The 19,887-nt window shown below is 41.8% G+C and overlaps 1 protein-coding gene across 1 annotated transcript in view; it reads right to left on the bottom strand.

Moving 5' to 3' along the window:
- Positions 1-277: 277 nt before the first annotated feature.
- RCAN3 (regulator of calcineurin 3) overlaps positions 278-19,887 on the bottom strand; it is a 33,379-nt gene continuing 13,769 nt past the window's right edge. The window contains exons 3-5 of the mRNA XM_075908948.2: positions 7,164-7,337; positions 6,329-6,500; positions 278-5,101 (exon numbers count right to left, since the gene is read on the bottom strand). Of these exons, the coding sequence (XP_075765063.1) occupies positions 4,893-5,101; positions 6,329-6,500; positions 7,164-7,337 (555 nt within the window). The 3' untranslated portion in view covers positions 278-4,892. The remainder of the gene's footprint in view (positions 5,102-6,328; positions 6,501-7,163; positions 7,338-19,887) is intronic.

Raw genomic sequence — 19,887 nt, 5'->3', positions numbered from 1 at the left:
CAAGTCTATGGAAGGCTAAGTGCCATGCTCACGGTCATGCATGACCATTCAGGGACATCAACCCAGGTCTTTCACATTATAACTTAGTGCACGAACCACTGGACTGTCCTTCCTCTCTCAACAGCTAAAGCAGAGGTCAGCCATTCCCATTTGAACAGTCCAGGAGAGGCACCTATTTGGAACCACAATACTGAAACAGTAACATCAACCCCAGGGTAGTATGGCATGGGGAATGTCGACATCACACAGGCACACGGTAGAAAGAAGTCTCCTTCAGTGAGTTTAAAAAACAAAAATAAACGAATTTTATTTCTTAGTTTTGAAAAACAAAAAACTTACTAGGAATCACAAACGTTTCAAAAAACCCCAAACCACACATTCTGCTTTGCCATCTTTACAGAACATTGTAGACTTCGTTGTCAGAGCAACATAGCATGGTCATATTTAGCCAGTGTATGTGGACCACAGCTTGGATTGTCACATCAAATACAATACGGAGTGCATCTTATTGTAGTTTGTTTTGAGAACACAGACACACCACTCATCAACATGTGGACAAAAATGGCAACGTACACCTAAAATATAGGACACACGAGGCAAAAACTGCATCTAGGAAAAGTTGACCGTACTTTCAATTCATGAAGAATGTTATTGAATTAAATGGTCACACACTGACATGAAAGTGATGGAAGATTTAGGCAAAGACCAACCAGTACAGAAATCACGAGTGCAAGAAAAACATATGTCTAGAGAACAAAGTTCATATGATCAACAGCTGGAATTTACTTCAATACTTCCTGGAACTATAGCACTTCACACAAAGCAGCAGCAAGAGAATGAAGTAGGACAACAAAGATCAACTGTTCTAAACTGGTGTATTCTTCTTGCTTCTCAAATTAATCCTTTGTGTAATTTTTAGGTCTTAAAAGTAGTTGATTCATAAAAATTAATAGATCCAATCTCTTTGAAGTCTAGATCTGTTCAAAGTCAACATTTTAAACAGTGACAGACACAGAACCCTCCCATAAAAATGTCCATTACACAGAAGACATTACGAAGTCCAGGAGTTAGACAGGATATAGTGAGTTTCTTTGTAAAAGGATGCACATATTAGAAGTCATGCAAGTAGACTTTGTGATGACAACTGGCCGGCAGAATACATAAACAGTCACAAAAACCTTGTTTTTAGACACACAAAAGTGCTCTGATATACAAGTTTCCACACTTAAACCATTGCAATTTTCTTGTGTGTGAATATGTATTTGAGTTGTTCCGTTCCCAATCTGAGAAAAGAATTCAGCACATGTAAAATGAACTGCTGCTGCCAGGGAACTGAGTGGTGAGAAAGTGAAACCCATTTTAGTGATTAAATAAAGCAAAATATGGGCTGAAGGAAAGACCGGGAAGGTGAAATGAAAACTTCTATTGGATAAAGGGGAAACTGACATTGTTTACTCAATCTTCCCTGTGCCTCAGCTCTTCCATCCGTAAAATGGGAATAATGTTACTTTCCTACCTCACCAGGGGTGTTAGAGGGATAACATCCATTACTGAGTGTAAGATGCTCAGAAACAATGAAGAAGAAAACCATAAATACCAAGGCAGAGGACAGATGGACACTGTGAAACCTCATATGGACTCATACTTCCTACCTTGTGGTTAGATGATTTAAAAAAAGCACCATTTTGGGTGAGCTTGCTAATTGTGTAGCCTCAGTCCAATGCAAATGGGAGAACAGGTTAGTAAATACTGTCTGTCTATTCCTTTTGCATTGCCTCTTACAAATCATATGCGGTCTGTTTTAATTCCAAAGAGTATTCACAAATGGAGTCCCTTGAGGGAGTGAGAAAGAGCCTTCATTCGTTAAATGATTTACACAGGTTGCAATAGTTACTATTATCTGAGCCAGGGGACATATGAATGATCCAAACTGGGAAAAACTACAGCTCTTCTCAGCTCTTCAGTGAACCTTTCGCACAGCACTGCAGCACCAGCAATTAGCTTCAGTGCTTTCTAGTATTGTTTTTGTAATAGTTTGGAAAACTCCTTACATTTACAATCTGATCATTCAGTAGATGGTCCAGATGCTCAGCTAATGCCATAGCTCCACTGTCCTCAACCAAGCTGTGCTGAGTCTCTCATCTACCTGGTGTTCTCCAACCACGGTTCATTCGGAGAGACAGTGTTATCTCTGCAGCTAAGCAGTCAGTCTAGAGTAAGCCAATAGTCAACTGACAAGGACACTCTCCACATTTGCCTCACACCAGAGCCCGGGGGGCCCCAACCTAGTACACTTTGTGTACTGCAGCCCTATGGTGAGATAGAGGGGAGGGAGTGGAGCACTAGTGTGGGCTCCCCAATGCTGGGGGGAGGGGGCACGACCCTTGGGAGCCAGATTCAGGAAGCCAGGGGCTGCATCGAGCCCCCAGGCCTTAGGTTCCCCACCCATACCCTAGACACTGACAAGTCATTCAATTTGAAAGCTTACAGATTTGCTATGATCCCTAGCTTCCAAAAATGACAAATTACATATTCCATGTAGGGCCAAGTTTGATACAATTCATGCAAAACAGTGAATGGCACTATATTATTTTTATTCCATGTCTTTTTGTACACCATGGACCTTTTATGCTGGAATGCAAGTCATACATTGCACACAAGCAACTTCACAATAGCATTACTGACCTGATGATTTGCCTTATAAGACGGAATTCCTTCCACTTCACAACAATATTTGCTAGGGGGTAAATAAACAACCAACAAAAACATAACATTACAGAAAATTCCAAACTGATTCTGGTATTTTAAAATGCACAAGCCCCTCCTGATAACACAGGTTTGCAACTGGAAGTGGGGAATAGAGAAAAAGAGAATCTAGACTTTGAATGGCTTGATAAGAATACAAGAATGCCATACTGGGTCAGACCAAAGGTCCATCTAGCTCAGTATCCTGTCTGACGACAGTGGCCAATGCCAGATGCCTCAGAGGAAGTGAACAGAACAGGTAATCATCGCGTGATCCTTCTCCTATCATCCATTTCCAGCCTCTGATAAACAGAGATTAGGGACACTATTCCTACCCATCCTGGTGAATAGCCATTGGTGGACCTAACCTCCATGAATTTATCTAGTTCTTTTTTGAATCCTGTTTAAGTCCTGGTCTTCACAACATCCTCTGGCAAGGAGTTCCACAGGTTGACTGTGCGCTGCATGAAGAAAAACTTGGTTTTGTTTTAAACCTGATACCTATTAATTTCACTTGGTGACCCCCCCTAGTTCTTATATTATAATAAAGAGTTACATTAATGTCGTGCTAATACACACAAAACACATAAAAGGAAAGATTATTCTTGTTTCTCCCCTTTATAGGCATACCATTCCTGTCTCCAAAATGAGGACCTGCCTGCAGGATCCCATTTTGCAACTTTAAGTTGATGGCAGGAAAGAATTAATAGTTCACACAATATTGAGGTCTACCATGCCTGTTTGAAGTTATTTCCATTAATGCATTCTCTTGCTGTCAATCAAGTCAAATGTTTTGAGAATTCAATAAACACTTTATACATAATTTAAAAAAACAGTATCATGATGTGGGTAAAGGCCAATATCAGAGAGATTTATGTACAGAATCAAATATGAATCTAAACAGCCTAGTTTGTTCCCAAAGAATTTTTAAACTATTTTTATAGAAAAAAATCTGTGTAGGCTAAAAAAGGTTGCTTATAAAATAGCATAAAACCATAGGAGCATGTGCCACTATACTGAGGCATATTTCCTCCTTCTAAAACACTTAACACAGAACTTCACAAAACCATAGATGTATGTTTCAAAAGGTGCTTCCTATTTCAAAAGTTGCAGATGTGCCATCAAAACATACAGGGTGCCATGAAAAATACCATGTTTTTAATCAGAATACTACGCAAGAGTGCAACCTTAATAAGAACAGAGTGGAGACGGATTTAACCATCCTAGCAACATACTGTCTTTAAAAAAAGGAAGCAAACTGTAAAAGTTTAGGAGCAAAAGTTAAAAACTAACCCTGGACCTCTCATCCCCTAACATCACAATCAGACTTTCTGGTACAGAGGAACATTACAGTATTGTCCGAGAGGGCTGGAGGCTTAACATTCTATAGCTGAAACCATGTTTCACTCAACATACTATAAATCCGTTTTATTTTAATCAATTGTCAAAGCGAACAATTGTACTTATCAGTGTAAGACCACCACCCAACAGCAGTATAAGAGCTTTTGGGGGCAAACTCCATCTGCCTCCAAGTGCTCTATGGTTTCCCCTCTTTGTTTTTTCTAATTGCAGTTCTGTCAACTACAACTTATTTAATTCAGCACATGTATTTGTGCCTCATGTCAAATCATAAAGGTACCTTTAAAATAAAAAGCATTTGGCATTTCTGAGAAAACTAACTGGAACACTTTCACAAATGGGCCAATTTGTGGCGGAATTTTAGTGCATACTGTATTACACTTATATTTAAAATATTACAAGCTTTCGTACCAGTACAAAAAAAATACCATATTTGACCCTTATATAATAAACTATTTTTGTAACCAATATTGTAGATGGTATCAATAAGATACTGTTTTAGCATTTGGTACATCACGCTTTACAATATTAAGAAAATGTAACATATCTTCAAATAAATAACCTCTCCTGTTTTGCCATTATTTTCAATCTGGTGGATTTGCTATATTTCAGGTGTGGGGTGTTAGTGCTTAAAAATTCAAGTGCTGTTTAGAATATTGGCACCTAAGAACTTGAACATGAGAGACAATTACAAGGTCTCCTGCTACCATATATAATGCAGCAAAGACGATATCAATACATGTATTAATTTAATATCCCCAAATAGATAGTTTATAGTGTCACAAGACTTAACAGTGCATGGTACCCCCTATTTCCAGTGCACAATCAAATGGTTTAGATTCATTTAGTATTGTCGAAGGAGGCTCTGGGCGCCTCGTCTGTAGAATTTTCTGTTTGGGATTTTTAATTTCATCCTCCTCCTCTGTTTCACTTTCACAAATGTGAACAACTACGCTAGGAGTAGACTCCGTTCCCGCATGAAGCTCGTATTTCTCTCCTATAGAGCACAACACAAAGAAAAAGCAAGTTAAGAAGTTTGACAATTAAAGTCAAAGTAATCAACCTGTAAAAGCATACTACAAGAAATAAAAAGAATTCAGTGACTTTATTTCAAAACATGTTTCCATTATTATTCACAGTAAATGATGTACTAAAATTAAAAAAAAACAAAAACCCAAGGAGTCCAGTGGCACCTTAAAGACTAACAGATTTATTTGGGCACAAGCTTTTGTGGGCAAAGACCCATGAAAGCTCATGCCCAAATAAATCTGTTAGACTTTAAGGTGCCACAAGACTCCTTGGTTTTGCAGACACAGACTAACACGGTTACCCCTCTGACAAAAATCTAAAGAGGCTATTAATTCCTTTTTATCTTTAGTTTAGTCCATTTTCATTCATGATTTGACTGGTGCTGCTTATGTGTTCTGAAATTACACTGCCACCATATTTAGTAAATTGTGCTCTCTGCATACTAAATACTTAGCGACATTTTGGAGGGAAAAATGGAAACAAATTTACATGCAACATTAAAGGGTTTATAGCTATTTCTTAATGGGCATACAAAACTGAAGCAGTATCATTTACAGTATGCAGTTCTACCACACCTTTCATCAGAGGATCTAAAAAGGGCTTTGCAAACATTAAGGTTCATTTTCTCCACTCCCCAAAGTAAGTCATGTTATTACATTATGCATATTACAAATGAACAAATGGAGATAGCGGAAGGGAAAAGGATTTTTGACTGAAGTTACACTTCAAGTCAATAGCAAAGCACATAACTGGAGTTTCTGTTGTCAGGGAAAAGAAACAGCAAAATTCCCAGAAAGGTCAATTAAAAGGCTTGACAGTTAAATTTCATGGTGGCCATGTCTAAATATGGCACCGACTGGCACCCTAGAAAACAGCTACAGTAGATAACTAACTTACTAAATTGCTCTTCTCATTCAACTAAGTATACAATGAGATTTCAGTGGCAAAATTAAGTCAATATGTATCTCTAGCTGAAGAGCATCCAATCCAGCACATTGCTCAGCACTGATGCTCCCTCAATCAATTAAGAAATTGGCAGAAAAAGCATTGAACCATTTTGTCCCTACAAGTAGCCAGGCAGGAGTAACCAGGAGATCTGTGTCCACACTCCACTTTTTTCCTAGAGAGGTGAAGAAAGCTACTGAGCAGGCATTTCTAAAACTGACCAGCAACAAAAGCAAGAGAACATTTTTACCTGGACCCAATTTGGAAACAGCACAGAGTAAGTCATAGTTTATTCCAGGAGTTGCATCTTCACTCTGCTTCCACCCAACTGGTGGAGATGCAGGAGGCGATATCAGGAACTGTTTGACAGGCTCTGGGGGAAGGAGGTAGGACTTATCTCCTACTTCACTGGACACCTGGACCTGCAGAAACACCACCACCCAAACAGAATCACAGAAGTTAGACTAGAGAGGATCTAGTAGGGATAGAAGGAAGAGGTATTGCTCTCTTCCAATATAGGACTGCTCTTCACAACACTATTCTAGTGTTTTATTCAGCCTCACTTTAAACATCACAAGCAACAAAATTTGTAACATTTCCTCGGAAAAAACTATTCCGTATGAAGATTCCTCTCATTCCTCATAGCATTAGTAAAAATTTTGTGACCAAATATTTCCTGCCCCTCACCCCCAATTTCTTCCAACTGTTTCTAGTTATTTATTTTGTTAGATGCTGGCAGTGACCTTGGTACCATATAGAACACATGTTGAGGCAGTAATCCAACCAAATCTGTACACGGACCCAGTATCTTTGGAGAGGCGATTCTGGATTGCACTTAAGAAAAGGAGTGCATTTAGCTTGTGGACCAGGGAAGAGCTTTGTCACTCAAGAGTGACCCTTATGGCCAATTACAGAGCTGCATAATCTGCATGTGGAAAAAGAGTCCCTAGTGTGTAGATTCACTGAAGTGGAGAAAGGATGCATGTGTGTGTGGTCAGAATCCTGTCAGGAAGAGAGCCCATAAATACATACAGAATGGAGAGGAGATAAGGGTACATTTAGAGCATCTATATATTGCATCATACCTGTGCAAAATAGAGCTTCAGCTTTTTCCCACTAATGTCTGTCTCGTGCAATTCTATCCGTGCTCTTGCTGCTGCCTCTGGGTTGCTGAAATTTATCCTGACTCTTCTAAAGCTTTTGAACAACTGGAATGTAACTTGGTTATCATATATCGTGAAAAGTGCTTCAAATCTTTCCTAAAGGCGAAATAAAAAGATAAGTCAGCCACAAATTGAAGATTTTTATTTAGTGAAAATATACTTTTCTTTGACTTTTTCCACTCAGATTGAGTTGCTTCAACTACATTACTTCTTTAGAACCTGAATGTTCTTTAGTTCACTCATCCCCTTGTTTTTAAAAGTTTAGAATAGACCTGCTCAGTAACTGTATTAGACATCTCTTCTATTAGAAGCTTGTAAGAGAAAGTAACCAATCTAAAACTCCTGTCTATTCTATTTCCATTTTTAAAGTACAGTAATGTGGACACATGTAAACAAAGCCCTACAGATCTCAATGTATAGAGTGCCATCTAGTGACAGCTCAACAAAGAAATTTCCACTCTGATGTGCCTTTAACCTATGGGTCCTGAAAACACCATGAGATAGAGAATAGAAAAAATACCATAATGCAACTATATAAATCAGGGGTGGGCAATAATTTTTGATGGGGGCCACTCCAAAACTTTGGTAAGTGGTCAAGGAGTGCACTTTTCTGTGGAGGGGCTGTGGGGTGTGGGATGGAGGCTGGGTGAAGAAGGGAAGCTCAGGGTAGAGGACTGGGGTGCAGGAGCAGGAGTTTGGGTGAAGGAGGGAGTTGTGATCAGTGTTCTCTCTAAAGTGAGTGCTTGGGCAGCCACCCAGGAGATTTTAAAATGCCATCCACCCGATTAGCAGAACGCCCACCGCTGACAACAGCCGGCAGCAGGTGTTTCTACTGGCAGTGCACATCTGCACATGCCTCAGTACGCATAACATTTATTCCACACATGAATGGAAAAAATTAGAGGGAACACTGGTTGTGACCTGGGGCAGGAGTTTGGGGTGCAGGGTCTGATGGGGGTATGGGTGCAGGAGAGGATTCCAGCCTGGGGGAGGGATATAGGAGGGAAGCAGGGTCTGGAGAGGGGGAGTTGTGACCTGGGGCAGGAGGGAGGTGGATACAAAGGATTTGGGTTGTGACCTGGAGCAGGGGATTGGGGTTCAGGATCCAGGAGGCAATATGGGTACAGGAGAGGATTCTGACCTGGGGAAAAATTTAGGAGGGGGTTCAGGATCTGGGAGGGAGTTGGAGATGGGAGGGGTGGGGTGCCAGAGGCAGGCTCTGGCCAGGAGGTGCTTACCTAAGCAACTCCCGGTCAGCAGCACACTCAAGCAGGGTTCCCCCCCCACTCTCGCAGCAGCCCCAGACTGCTGGCTGGCTATGAATGTGGCTCTCAGCACTGCTGGAAGGGAGAGGCTTTCCACCCTGTCCCTGCCCCCAGCAAAATCTCAAAGCTCCTATTGGCTGGAAACTGGTTTCCAGTCAGTAAGAGTTGAGAGATTTTTGCTGGGGGTGGGAGGAGTGCATTGAAGCCTCTCTTTCCCCGCACCACAGAGCGCCACAGGAGGAAGCTAGCCGCATGGATTGGTGCTGCTCTCTGATGCAAGGGTGGGCGCAAGCCGGATCAAAATGCTTGGTGGGTCAGATCTGGCTCGCGGGCTGTATCTTGCCCACTCCTGATATAAATCCACAGTCTACCCTCACCTTGAATCATGCATATAGTTCTAGTCATCTCGATGTCTTAGAATTGGAGAAGTTACACAGAAGATCAACAGAAATGAGAAGGAGTATGGGATTATTTTCATATAAAATTAAAAAGACTGGGACTTTTTAGCTTGGAAAAGAAATGATTAAGGGAGATATGATCAGAGGTCTATAAAATGACAAATGATGTGGAAAACGTGAACTTGCAAGTATTATTTACTTCTTTACAACACGTGAACCAGGAATCACCCAATGAAACGGTAGCAAGTTTATCACAACTTCACATAAAGCACCTGTGGAACTCATTGCCAGAGGATGTTGTGAAGGCCAAAACACAACAGGGTTCAAAAAGAATTGGAAAAGTTCATGGTCAGGGAGGCAACCCAATGCTCTAGGTGTCCCTGGCCTCTTAACTGCCAGAAGCTGGGAGTGGATGACAGGGGATGGATCTCTGTGACCACCTGTTTTGTTCATTCTCTCTGAAGCACCTGGACTAACCACTGTTAGAAGACAGGATACTGGGGTTAGATGGACCACTGGCCTGACCCAGTATGGCCATTCGTATCATTTTATGGCACTACATAAGTCAGTTCTGTCTGAATTCTTCTGCCTTCTATTATTAAATGCAGCCCTCAAGATTAATTTCTTCCATTTATAGCAAAGAAAAAACAACAATCCAGAAAAGGAGTTTGTTATTGACAATCCTTTCTGTAAATGTATGTTTCATGTATTTGTCATTAAAAAGATTAAATAAAATAGTTCACTATATAGCTGACTACACATACACTGTAGTCAGTAAGTTTCATGTTTTGAGTAGGGATGTAATAGTGTAGTTGATTAACCGATAAGCAAAAGCTTGTAGGTTAATGCTATAGACACACACATTCCCCCTCTCTCCCCCACAAGTACATTTTTTATCAGGATGGCCAGCAACCTGGCTCAGTGCTGGCTTGCGATGGGTCAGGGACCTACCTCTGCATTTAAAGTGTATTAGGAGGCAGGCTAGCAAGCAGCCCAGCTCAGTTCTGGGTCATGCTGGGTCCAGGAGCGCAGACCCCTCCACCCCGGACAGGGTCTGCTGTCACCCCGTGCTACTGCCTCTTTTTATCAGACGCAGCAGCATGGGGTGACAGGCAGATGGTCCACGAGGGGAGCTGGTTTTTAAACTGGTTCCCCTCACAGTAAGGATATTAAAGACTAGTTGACTAGTCGATTCCCCCCCTTGCTGCCTATCAGATAAAGGCAGCAACGGGGGGGGGGGGGGAGAAGAAGGGGTACTTCAACGGGCAGTGCTGCATTGCGTTTCAAAGCTGCAGCGCCGCACTGCCCTTTTGAAATGCCACCTCAGCTGATCCCTGTACCCTATGTGCATTTACATGCCAATGAAGGCTGTAATGCTGTAAACACCTTATAGAATGATTTCATGTGGCAGCCAATTATCCAAGTGTCATTAGATAGAGAGCTAGCATGTCTCCCATACATTAACCTCATGTGCTCAGGTAAAGCTAGTTGAGTATTTTCAAAGAAAGAGCAAAACTGTGGCGACAAATCACCTTCTTGGAGACATGAATGAAACAAAGCCAACATCTCATGGTGCATGTTTTCAATACTCTCCACATAAAGAAGGAATGATAGGATATTGCCAGCGCTAAGGAGGAAGAACTCAAGCAGTGTAGGTGGCTTGTTTAAGAAAGTATTCCTACTTCACTTTTGTTTTTTATTGTTAGTTTTACTAACTTGCTGAACCACTGACGTCTTTACAGAGATGGATCTGTATGTATGTTTTTTTGTTTTTCTTTAGTTTTTGAGATGAATGCAGGGAAGAAAACATTTACAAGATGCTCTACCAAATACAGGAATATTTTAAAATTACTCTTTTTAAAAAGATTCACAACAGTGTCTCTTTACATAAGCTTTCGACACATGGATGACAATGTATTTCTGTCCACCGATGACTCAAATATATTTGGGCCTAATTTGATTCATTTTTAGAAGTAGTTTAGTGCGAATATATAGGACTGGAAGTTAATTTTTCCAGTGACCTATGCAGACCTAGCAATAATCCACACACTAGCTAAACTAAAGAGACGCAGGTAACACTGCGTATAATATTAACGGCTAATGAAGAAGAAGTTACTCACCCCTGTGCGGTAACAATGGTTCTCAGAGATGTGTCCCACTCAGGTCTCAGTGCAGCCTCACGCCAGTGATCAGAGATTTTTGCCAAACAGTGCCTCCCACACCGCACCTGCGCACTTGCCATCTTGCGCTGCTGTTGTCTGTTAGGTCCGTGTGCAGTGCGGGCTCCCTCTGTTCCTTTTCTACCTGAAATCCGATAAAGGACTCCAAGTAGAGGGAAAGAAAGGACAGTAGTGGAGCACCCACAGGGACACATATCTCAAAATACCATTTGTTTTGGTCTTCACCAAGAATTATGATGATGAAGGAATGCCTAATATAGTGAACGCTAGCAGGAAGGGGATAGGTTTAAAAGATAAAATAAAAAAAGAACTAGTTAAAAATCACTTTAAAAAGTGAGATGTCTGCAAGTCACCTGGGCCTGATGAAATGCATCCTAGAATACTCAAGGAGCTGATAGAGGCGGTATCTGAGCCTTAAACTATCATCTTTGAAAAATCATGGAAGTCGGGAGAGATTCCAGAAGACTGGAAAAGGGCAAATATAGTGCCCATCTATAAAAAGGGAAATAAGAACAATCCAGGAAACTACAGACCAGTCAGTTTAAGTTCTGTGCCAGGAAAGATAATGGAGCAAGTAATTAAGGAATTCATCTGCAAATACCTGGAAGATAATAAGGTAATAGGGAACAGCCAGCATGGATTTGTAAAGAACAAATCATGTCAAACTAATCTGATAGTTTTCTTTGATAGGATAACGAGTCTTGTGGATAGGGGAGAAGCGGTGGACATGGCATACCTAGACTTTAGTAAGACATTTGATATGGTCTCGCATGATATTCTTATCAATAAACTAGGCAAATACAACTTAAATGGGGCTACTATAAGGTGGGTGCATAACTGGCTGGATAACTGTTCTCAGAGAGTAGTTATAAATGGTTCACAATCCTGCTGGAAGGGCAGAACAAGTGGGGTTTGTTTTGGGACCGGTTCTGTACAGTGTCTTCATCAACGAAAGTAAGCTTATTAAGTTTGCAGATGATACAAAGCTGAGAAGGGTTGCGACTGCTTTTGAGGATAGCATCATAATTCAAAATGATCTGGACAAACTGGAGAAATGATCTGAGGTAAATAGGATGAAGTTTAATAAGGACAAATGCAAAATACTCCACTTAGGAAGGAACAATCAGTCTCTCAGATACAGAATGGGAAAAGACTGTCTAGGAAGGAGTCCTGCAGAAAGGGATCTAGGGGTCAGAGTGGATCACAAGCTAAATATGAGTCAACAGTGTGATGCTGTTGCAAAAAAAGCAAACATGATTCTGGGCTGCATTAACAGGAGTGTTGTGAGCAAGACACGAGAAGTCATTCTTCCGCTCTACTCTGCACTGATGAGGCCTCAGTTGGAATACTGTGTCCAGTTTTGGGCACCACATTTCAAGAAAGATGTGGAGAAATTGGAGAAGGTCCAGAGAAGAGCAACAAAAATGATCAAAGGTCTAAAGAACATGAGCTATGAAGGAAGACTGAAAGAATTGGGATTGTTTAGTTTGGAAAGAAGACTGAGAGGGGACAAGATAGCGATTTTCAGGTATCTAAAAGGGTGTCACGAGGAGGGAGAAAAATTGTTCTCCTTAACCTCTGAGGATAGAACAAGAAGCAATGGGCTTAAACTGCAGCAAGGGAGGTTTAGGTTGGACATTAGGAAAATCTTTCTAACTGTCAGGGTGGTTAAACACAGGAATAAGTTGCCTAGGGAGGTTGTGGAATCTCCATCTCTGGAGATATTTAAGAGCAGGTTAGACAGACATATCAGGAATGGTCTAGTGGTACTGGGTCCTGCCATGAGGGCAGGGGACTGGACTTGATGACCTCTCGAGGTCTCATCCAGTTCTAGTGTTCTATAATTCTACTGCACAGGGTGAGTAACTACTTCATCTCCCTCGAGTGGTGTCACTGTGGGTGCTCTACTCAGATGACTAAGTAGCAATACCTGCCATACGGTGGTGGGTATGTGAAGAAGCAAGGACCACATCTGCTAGAGTGGAGGTAGGTATGGGTCCTTCCTGTAGGGCATAACATTGTGCGAAAGTGTGATGGGAAGACTACGTCTCTGCTCTACAAATGTCCGCTAGTGGCACATTATGTAGGAAAGCCGTTGATGTGGCCATCGCACATGTGGAGTGCGCCCTTATAATCTGTGGTGGCTGTTTTCCACAAAGCTGGTAGACCATGTATATGCAGCTTGCAATCCATTTGGAAATTCGTTGCGCTGAGACTGCTGTTCCCTTATGGACCAAAACATGAAGAGTCTGTCTGCTTTTCTTGTCTCTTCAGTTCTAAGTAGAATGCGAGTGCTCATCTCAGATCTAGTGTGTGCAAGTTGGATTTTCTCAAAGAGATGTAAGGTTTAGAAAAATATGTGGGTAAGTATATGGGTTCATTTAGGTGGAAGCCCAATATAACTTTGGGGAGGAACTTGGGATGAGGCCCGAGCGTGACCCTTATTCTTAGTAAAGGTAGTGTACGGTGGGGTCAGCCATGAGGGCTACAATTTTGCCCACTCATCTTGCAGATGTTATTGCCATTATGAAAGCGACTTTCATGGATATGTATTGTGGTGGGGCCATGGCTAGTGGTTCAAAGGGTGGCCTGGTGAGCGTGTCAAGAATGAGATTTAGGTCCCAAGGTGGAACTGGGGACATAAGTTTGGATGTGGCGTAGAGGCTGGTGTATTGGTGACGGGAGTAGTGGGGACAATACGGATGCCATGGCTCCCAGAAAGGCCACTGAGGTTGAAGGTGTTGTGGTGGATACAGCCATGACTGGTTAAGCCATGGACGTTGTGGGGGTTGTTGAAAGGGATAGTTTCGGGTAGAGTGCAATGAAGCCACTGATCCTGTTGGAGATGAGTGACCAGATGAGAATCTACTCCCCTGCTTGCTGCCATGTTCAGTTTGCGGTGGTGTAGGAGAGTGAAAAGTTTTATCCACAGTTTGTCTGTACAGGCTAGCATGAGGTAAAGTTGGGGAGCATGGTGAACATACTCCCTGCACTGGTGGAGGTGGTGTGCCTGACTGTGGGGCTTTTTGTAAATGGTGCATGTTGCTAGCTGCTTTCTTATGTTCTGGTGCTGGAATGCACTTTAATTCAGTATGTCTGCGACTGGCTTGTTCAATTGGCCTTGGGATACCTGTGGGTGCCGGTGGCATGTCTGGTTTTGTTGGCACTGGTGGATTAGCTGCACCAGTAGGTGCAGAGCGTTGCAGTTCCAACTCAGTTCTCCTGGCTGAGGTCAATTTGTGCTTCTCCACGGTGCCAGAAGTTGACGACGCCAGGGAATGGGCAGCTTGGGACGTAGCAGGCAGTGATCATGCCGGGGAAGCTCATGATGCTTGCGAGCTTCTATGCAGTGATAAGCTAGCCCTGTCATGAGGTGCCGGTTGCACCTGTATCTCCTGGGACTTATCCCCCGATGGTTGGAGGGATTTCTGCCAGAGAAGATTCTTCAGCCGCATTTTGCAGTCTTTCCTCGCTCTGGCAGTCATGTAAGAGAATGCGGGCACTTTTATGCTACGTGACTTTCACCCAGGCATTTAATACAGGATGCGTGACCATCCGAAACCAGCACTGAATCCCGACACAAATCACATTTCTTAGAGCCAAAGGAAAAACTGTGGCGGCAGGCTGTTTTTTTAAACTGAAGAGATAGGTGAAACTTCTTATACACTGACTACACTTCACTACTGCTGAACCAACTGTGCTGTTTCTTTATTTCCTGTCAGAAAGGAGAGCACTGCTGTGACTCCGTCTTCAGCTGAGGATGGTAGAAAAGAAACAGAAGGAGGCTTGCACTGCGCGCACACCTGACAGACAACAACAGCGTGAGATGGCAAGTGTGCATGAGTGGGAGGCACTGCTAGGCAAAAATCTCCGATCAATGACACGAGGATGCACCAAGACCTCAGTGGATCACCCACAGAGACACCACTCGAAGGAGAACTAGGTATTCTGCAGGGGAAAAACAAAAAACAACAACAACAACAACAAAAAGAAAGCTCTGCAACTGAAAATAAGCATTTGACAAATTTAACAGCCAGCATCTTTCTACGGCACCACAGGAATTCGATTATAGCATGCTGACCAAGCAACAGCTATTATATAATGTCCCCTTCCCTATTCAAGTACAGATCTATAAGCGGCTTTAAAAGTTATCTCCATATCTGATTTATGATTCATTTCCAGTTTACCTCCACCCTCGATTTCCAGTTGCTCCTGTAGTACAGATGATTTTTTAGCAGTTGTTTAAAACTAATAATAAAACAGAACTCCAGAAGAGTTAAACTTAAAAGAGAGTAAACTAAATTAAAACAGAAAAGGACAAAAGGGGCTATGATTTCCTCTCACACTGGGTACTTCCTTGGTTAGCCTCTGTTCCAGGGTCCTAACAACCTCTCATTACACATGCCCTTGTTAGGATCAGTGAGGCACAGAAGTAAAATCATGACTGGTATGGAAAAAGTGAATAAGGAAAAGTTATTGACTTATTCCCACAATATAAGAACTAGGGGTCACCAAAAGAAATCAATAGGCAGCAGGTTTAAAACAAATAGAAGGACATTTTTCTTCACTCAGCGCACAGTCAACCAGTGGAACCCCTTGCCAGAGGATGTGGTGAAGGCTAGAACTTTAACAGGGTTCAAAAAAAGAACTTGATAGATTCATGGAGGTTAGGTCCATCAATGGCTATTAGCCAGGATGGGTAGGGATGTTTCTCTGTTTCTCTGGAGGCGGGTGATAGGGGAGGGATCAAGTGAGGGTTACCTGTTGTGATCCCTCCCTCTGGGGCATCTGGCATTGGCCACTGTCGTCAGACAGGATACTGGGCTAGAAGGACCTTTGGTCTGACCCAGTATGGCCATTCTTATGTTCTAAGAACTAGTGTGTGAATGCTTGAGGATATGCACTGCCAAAAATAGAAACTTACTTCCTTTGTAAACTCACTCTTTTGAGCCTTTAGCTCCAAAGCTGCTAGTATTAGAATCAAGAAACTCCAAGGTTGATAGCTGTGATATATTGTAATTAGAAAAGAGCAAGTAAAACGGGACTGCAAAGTGGCTTAGAGATAAGAAATTGAGACTATTGGTAAAAGAAAAATGTCAAGAACGGAGAGATGCAAACTAGTTTACTGTTATGCTCCTTCTGGTTGACCATGTATTTAAATGGCATTGAAAATAGCACAATTTCATGAGTTGTGATATATTTTCAGATGGTGTCAAATTAACATGCAGAGGCAACAAATACTATGGAACACAGCAAATAAATCTGAAATGATAGGAGCAGATCAGGCTAATAGGATAAAGTTCATGCAGCTAGTGGAGATTAGATAATGGGGACTGTAGTGAACAAAAATCATCAGATTGTAGGTGTTCAACAATGAAGGCCACAAGGCAGGTCCATGTAGCTATTGCAATATCTGCAGGAAACAAAGCACACTGCATAAGGAGGAATAACTGCAAAAGGAATAACTACCTGTAGAATGCAAAACGAGTTCCATACAGAATATAAACCAGAGTATACCAGTTAACACACTAGCTGCAGCTGCACAAGGCAATGGTTAAAGACAAATATGTTCTGTCAACAAGGGACAAAGAACATAATTACAAAGCACTGAAAGACCACAGCATACAATGGATAATGCAAAAAAGAAAAAAGGACAGCAGTCAGCATCCAAAATGTCTAGATTTTCTAAAAATATGGCATACTGGCTATCACTGACAGGGCACCAATTAAAGCTTATATATGATTTCACCTCTCCACACACACGCACCCCTCCCTATCCCCCACTGGAAGTGAAATCCCTACTCCCTGAAATTGCTATTTTATAGATTCCTATTTGGCAGAAGAGAACTTGGCCTACTAGTATATTTTGCAGGGATATACACGTTGTTCTGTGAATTATTTAATTGGGTTTATATCTAGCTGATGTATTCTGGGCAGTTCATCTTGAGCATAAGCTTCTCTTTTCGTAATTCCTTACATTTATTCTCCTTAGCTTACAGAGACCAGTCCATTTCAAATCAAGTCTTACCTCAATCATCTGGTATAATAATGTTTCCAGAAAGTTTTTAAAAATTGCTTTTAACAGACATTTTCCTAACAGGAAAAAATGTGGCAAAGAGAGAGCCAATGATGAGGGCCTCTGCAATGAAGGGCAATGAAGAAAAAGATCTCCAAGACTCTAAGATCAGAAATGTGTTTAAACACTTAACTGCAAAGAAAATTCTGGCATCGATTCCATGATCAGTGTGGACAGGATTTCTTTGAATCCGAAAACGATATTAAACCTGTATTATAAAACTGCATTCTAGATTATGGAGACTAGAGAGATGATAGCAGAGCCTCCTCCCTGGTTAAGGAAGCCACACTAGAATTCTGTTGGCAACAAACATATTTAAATGTGGTTTTCAGTATGATCTGTTAACAAGCAGGAAAGACTGATAAAACTGATGGACAGCTACCAATAAGTTATTTGTGGGGCAGTTATGAAATTATGAATACACGTTAAGAAGGAAACAAGCCTTAAAGCCACTAAGGTATATTAGCAATATTTCACTTTTATATTTAGTATCATTTGTATTACATAGGTCAGAAGATTAGAATACACTTTCCCATTCAAAGGCTCTTAAACACAGGCCATCTGTGGTTTTATCTGAATTGCAGTATAAGAGGAGAGATTATTAAGAGTTGATATTTCTAGAGTACTATAACTAGAAGCCTTTGCATGAGTCCTTATTCCTTGAAGCTCTTTTTCGGGATTTGCAAATTCTTATCCCATGGGCCAACACAGCTTACTACTACACATATTAAGAGCTGTCAAAACCACCAATGAAGCATTTTTGACAAGAGCATCCTTACTGAAGAGCGAGATACTTATTAAAATGGGCACTCTAGGCAGTCAGGTCTAAAATTAGATGTAGATTACCAGCCTTGTTTTTATCTAGGGGTCATGGGCATGCATAGAAAAGTGAGTGCATACACTGCATTGATGTCCTGTTGTACACTGTCCACCTCCATTGTGGGAATAGGAGGCTGAATCCCAACTCCAATGTCTAATATGCAGTACATGCTTGTTATTTAAGTTGTCCTACAGCAGGATACTGAAATACCGAGATTCCCTGGAAACAGGAATGAACACTTTACATTTATGAGGCAGATAAACTGAGCTCTATGCTGTTTGCTGTGTAGGTCTTTTCCCTAGGGCTGTGTCTAGACTGGCAAGATTTTGCGCAAAAGCAGTTGCTTTTGCAAAAAATCTTGCCGCCTGTCTACACTGGCCGTGAGTATTTGCGCAAGAACACTGACTTTGTACTGTACAAAATCAGTGGTTCTTGCACAAATACTCTGACGCTCCCCCTCACGGATAAGCCCTCTTGCACAAGTATTCTTGTACAAGAGGGCCAGTGTAGACAGCAAGTTGATTTCTTGCGCAAGAAAGCCCGATGGCTAAAATGGCCATCGGAGCTTTCTTACGCAAGAGAGCATCTATACTGGCACGGATGCTTTTGCGCAAAGGCACATGCCAGTATAGACGCTCTCTTGCGCAAATACTTTTAACGGAAAAACTTTTCCGTTAAAAGTATTTGCGGAAAATCATGCCAGTCTAGACGCAGCCTAGAGGTCTTGTCTGCCCCATGTGGACACAAGAAATCCCGAGACACTTAAGATCAGGAACTTGCCCCTTGTTTTGATTTCTCCCACTGCTGGGCAATGCCCAGCTGTTACCTTCAATCCCAGAGATAGCAGCATTTCTGTGGCATGTATGTTTATAAATTGCTTTGGAATGAACAGCAATACATATAGGCTGTGTCTATACTGGGCCACTTATTCCGCTTTTCCGGAATAAGCTGCGAGCTGTCTACACTGGCCCCTTGAATTTCCGGAAAAGCAGTGACGATTTACTGTAAGAAATCAGCTGCTTTTCGGGAAAAACTATGCTGCTCCCGCTCGGGCAAAAGTCCTTTTTCTGGAAAACTGTTCCGGAAAAGGGCCAGTGTAGACAGCACAGTAGTCTTTTCCGGAAAAAAGCCCCGATCTCGAAAATGACGATCGGGGTTTTTTCCGGAAAAACACGTCTACATTGGCCACAGACGCTTTTCCGGAAAAGCAGCCTGCCAGTGTAGACGCTCTTTTTCCGGAAATACTTATAACGGAAAACTATTCCGTTTTAAGCATTTCCGGAAATGCATGCCAGTGTAGATGTAGCCATAAAGTTTAAGGCTGGCGGAAATTTTTTTCATCAAAACCATTCTTTGATAGCAAACAGGGATTTTAATTAAACATTTTTCATTAAAATTATCTTCTTAATGTAGAAATTTTTTATTTTTTCAACAGAAAAAAATGTAAAAGCCCAAAAGATTTGAATTGTGGACCAAAAACAAACTATTTCAGCTGAATACTGAAATATTTCAATTTGGATAGGATGCCATGCTCTCTCACAGGCATATTATTTGGTTGCCTCATGTTCCCTTTCTTCTCTGCGAGCAAGCCTTCTTAGTCAGACAATCTCCCATGATGCACCAGGGTCACTGGACCAAAGCAGGCATGTAAAAGTGTAGTCAATTAACCGATAAGCAAAAGCTTATCGGTTAATGCTATAGACACACACATTCCTCTTCCACCCTCCACTTGCCAGTACATTTTTTAGCAGCCTGCCCGGCTCAGTTCCGGCTCATGCCAGATCCGGGAGCTCAGACCACCCCCTATAGAGGGGCTGCTGCCACCCCGCACCGCTGTCTCTTTATCAGAGGCAGCAGCACAGGGTGACAGCACAGGTCCACAAGGGGAGCTGGGTTTTAAACTGGAT

The sequence above is a fragment of the Pelodiscus sinensis genome, chromosome 26 (assembly GCF_052426305.1).
Source record: "Pelodiscus sinensis isolate ZL-2025 chromosome 26, ASM5242630v1, whole genome shotgun sequence".
NCBI lineage: Eukaryota > Metazoa > Chordata > Testudines > Trionychidae > Pelodiscus > Pelodiscus sinensis.
The sequence above is the reverse complement of the archived record's forward strand: the minus strand, read 5'-3'. Positions and strand labels throughout refer to the sequence as shown.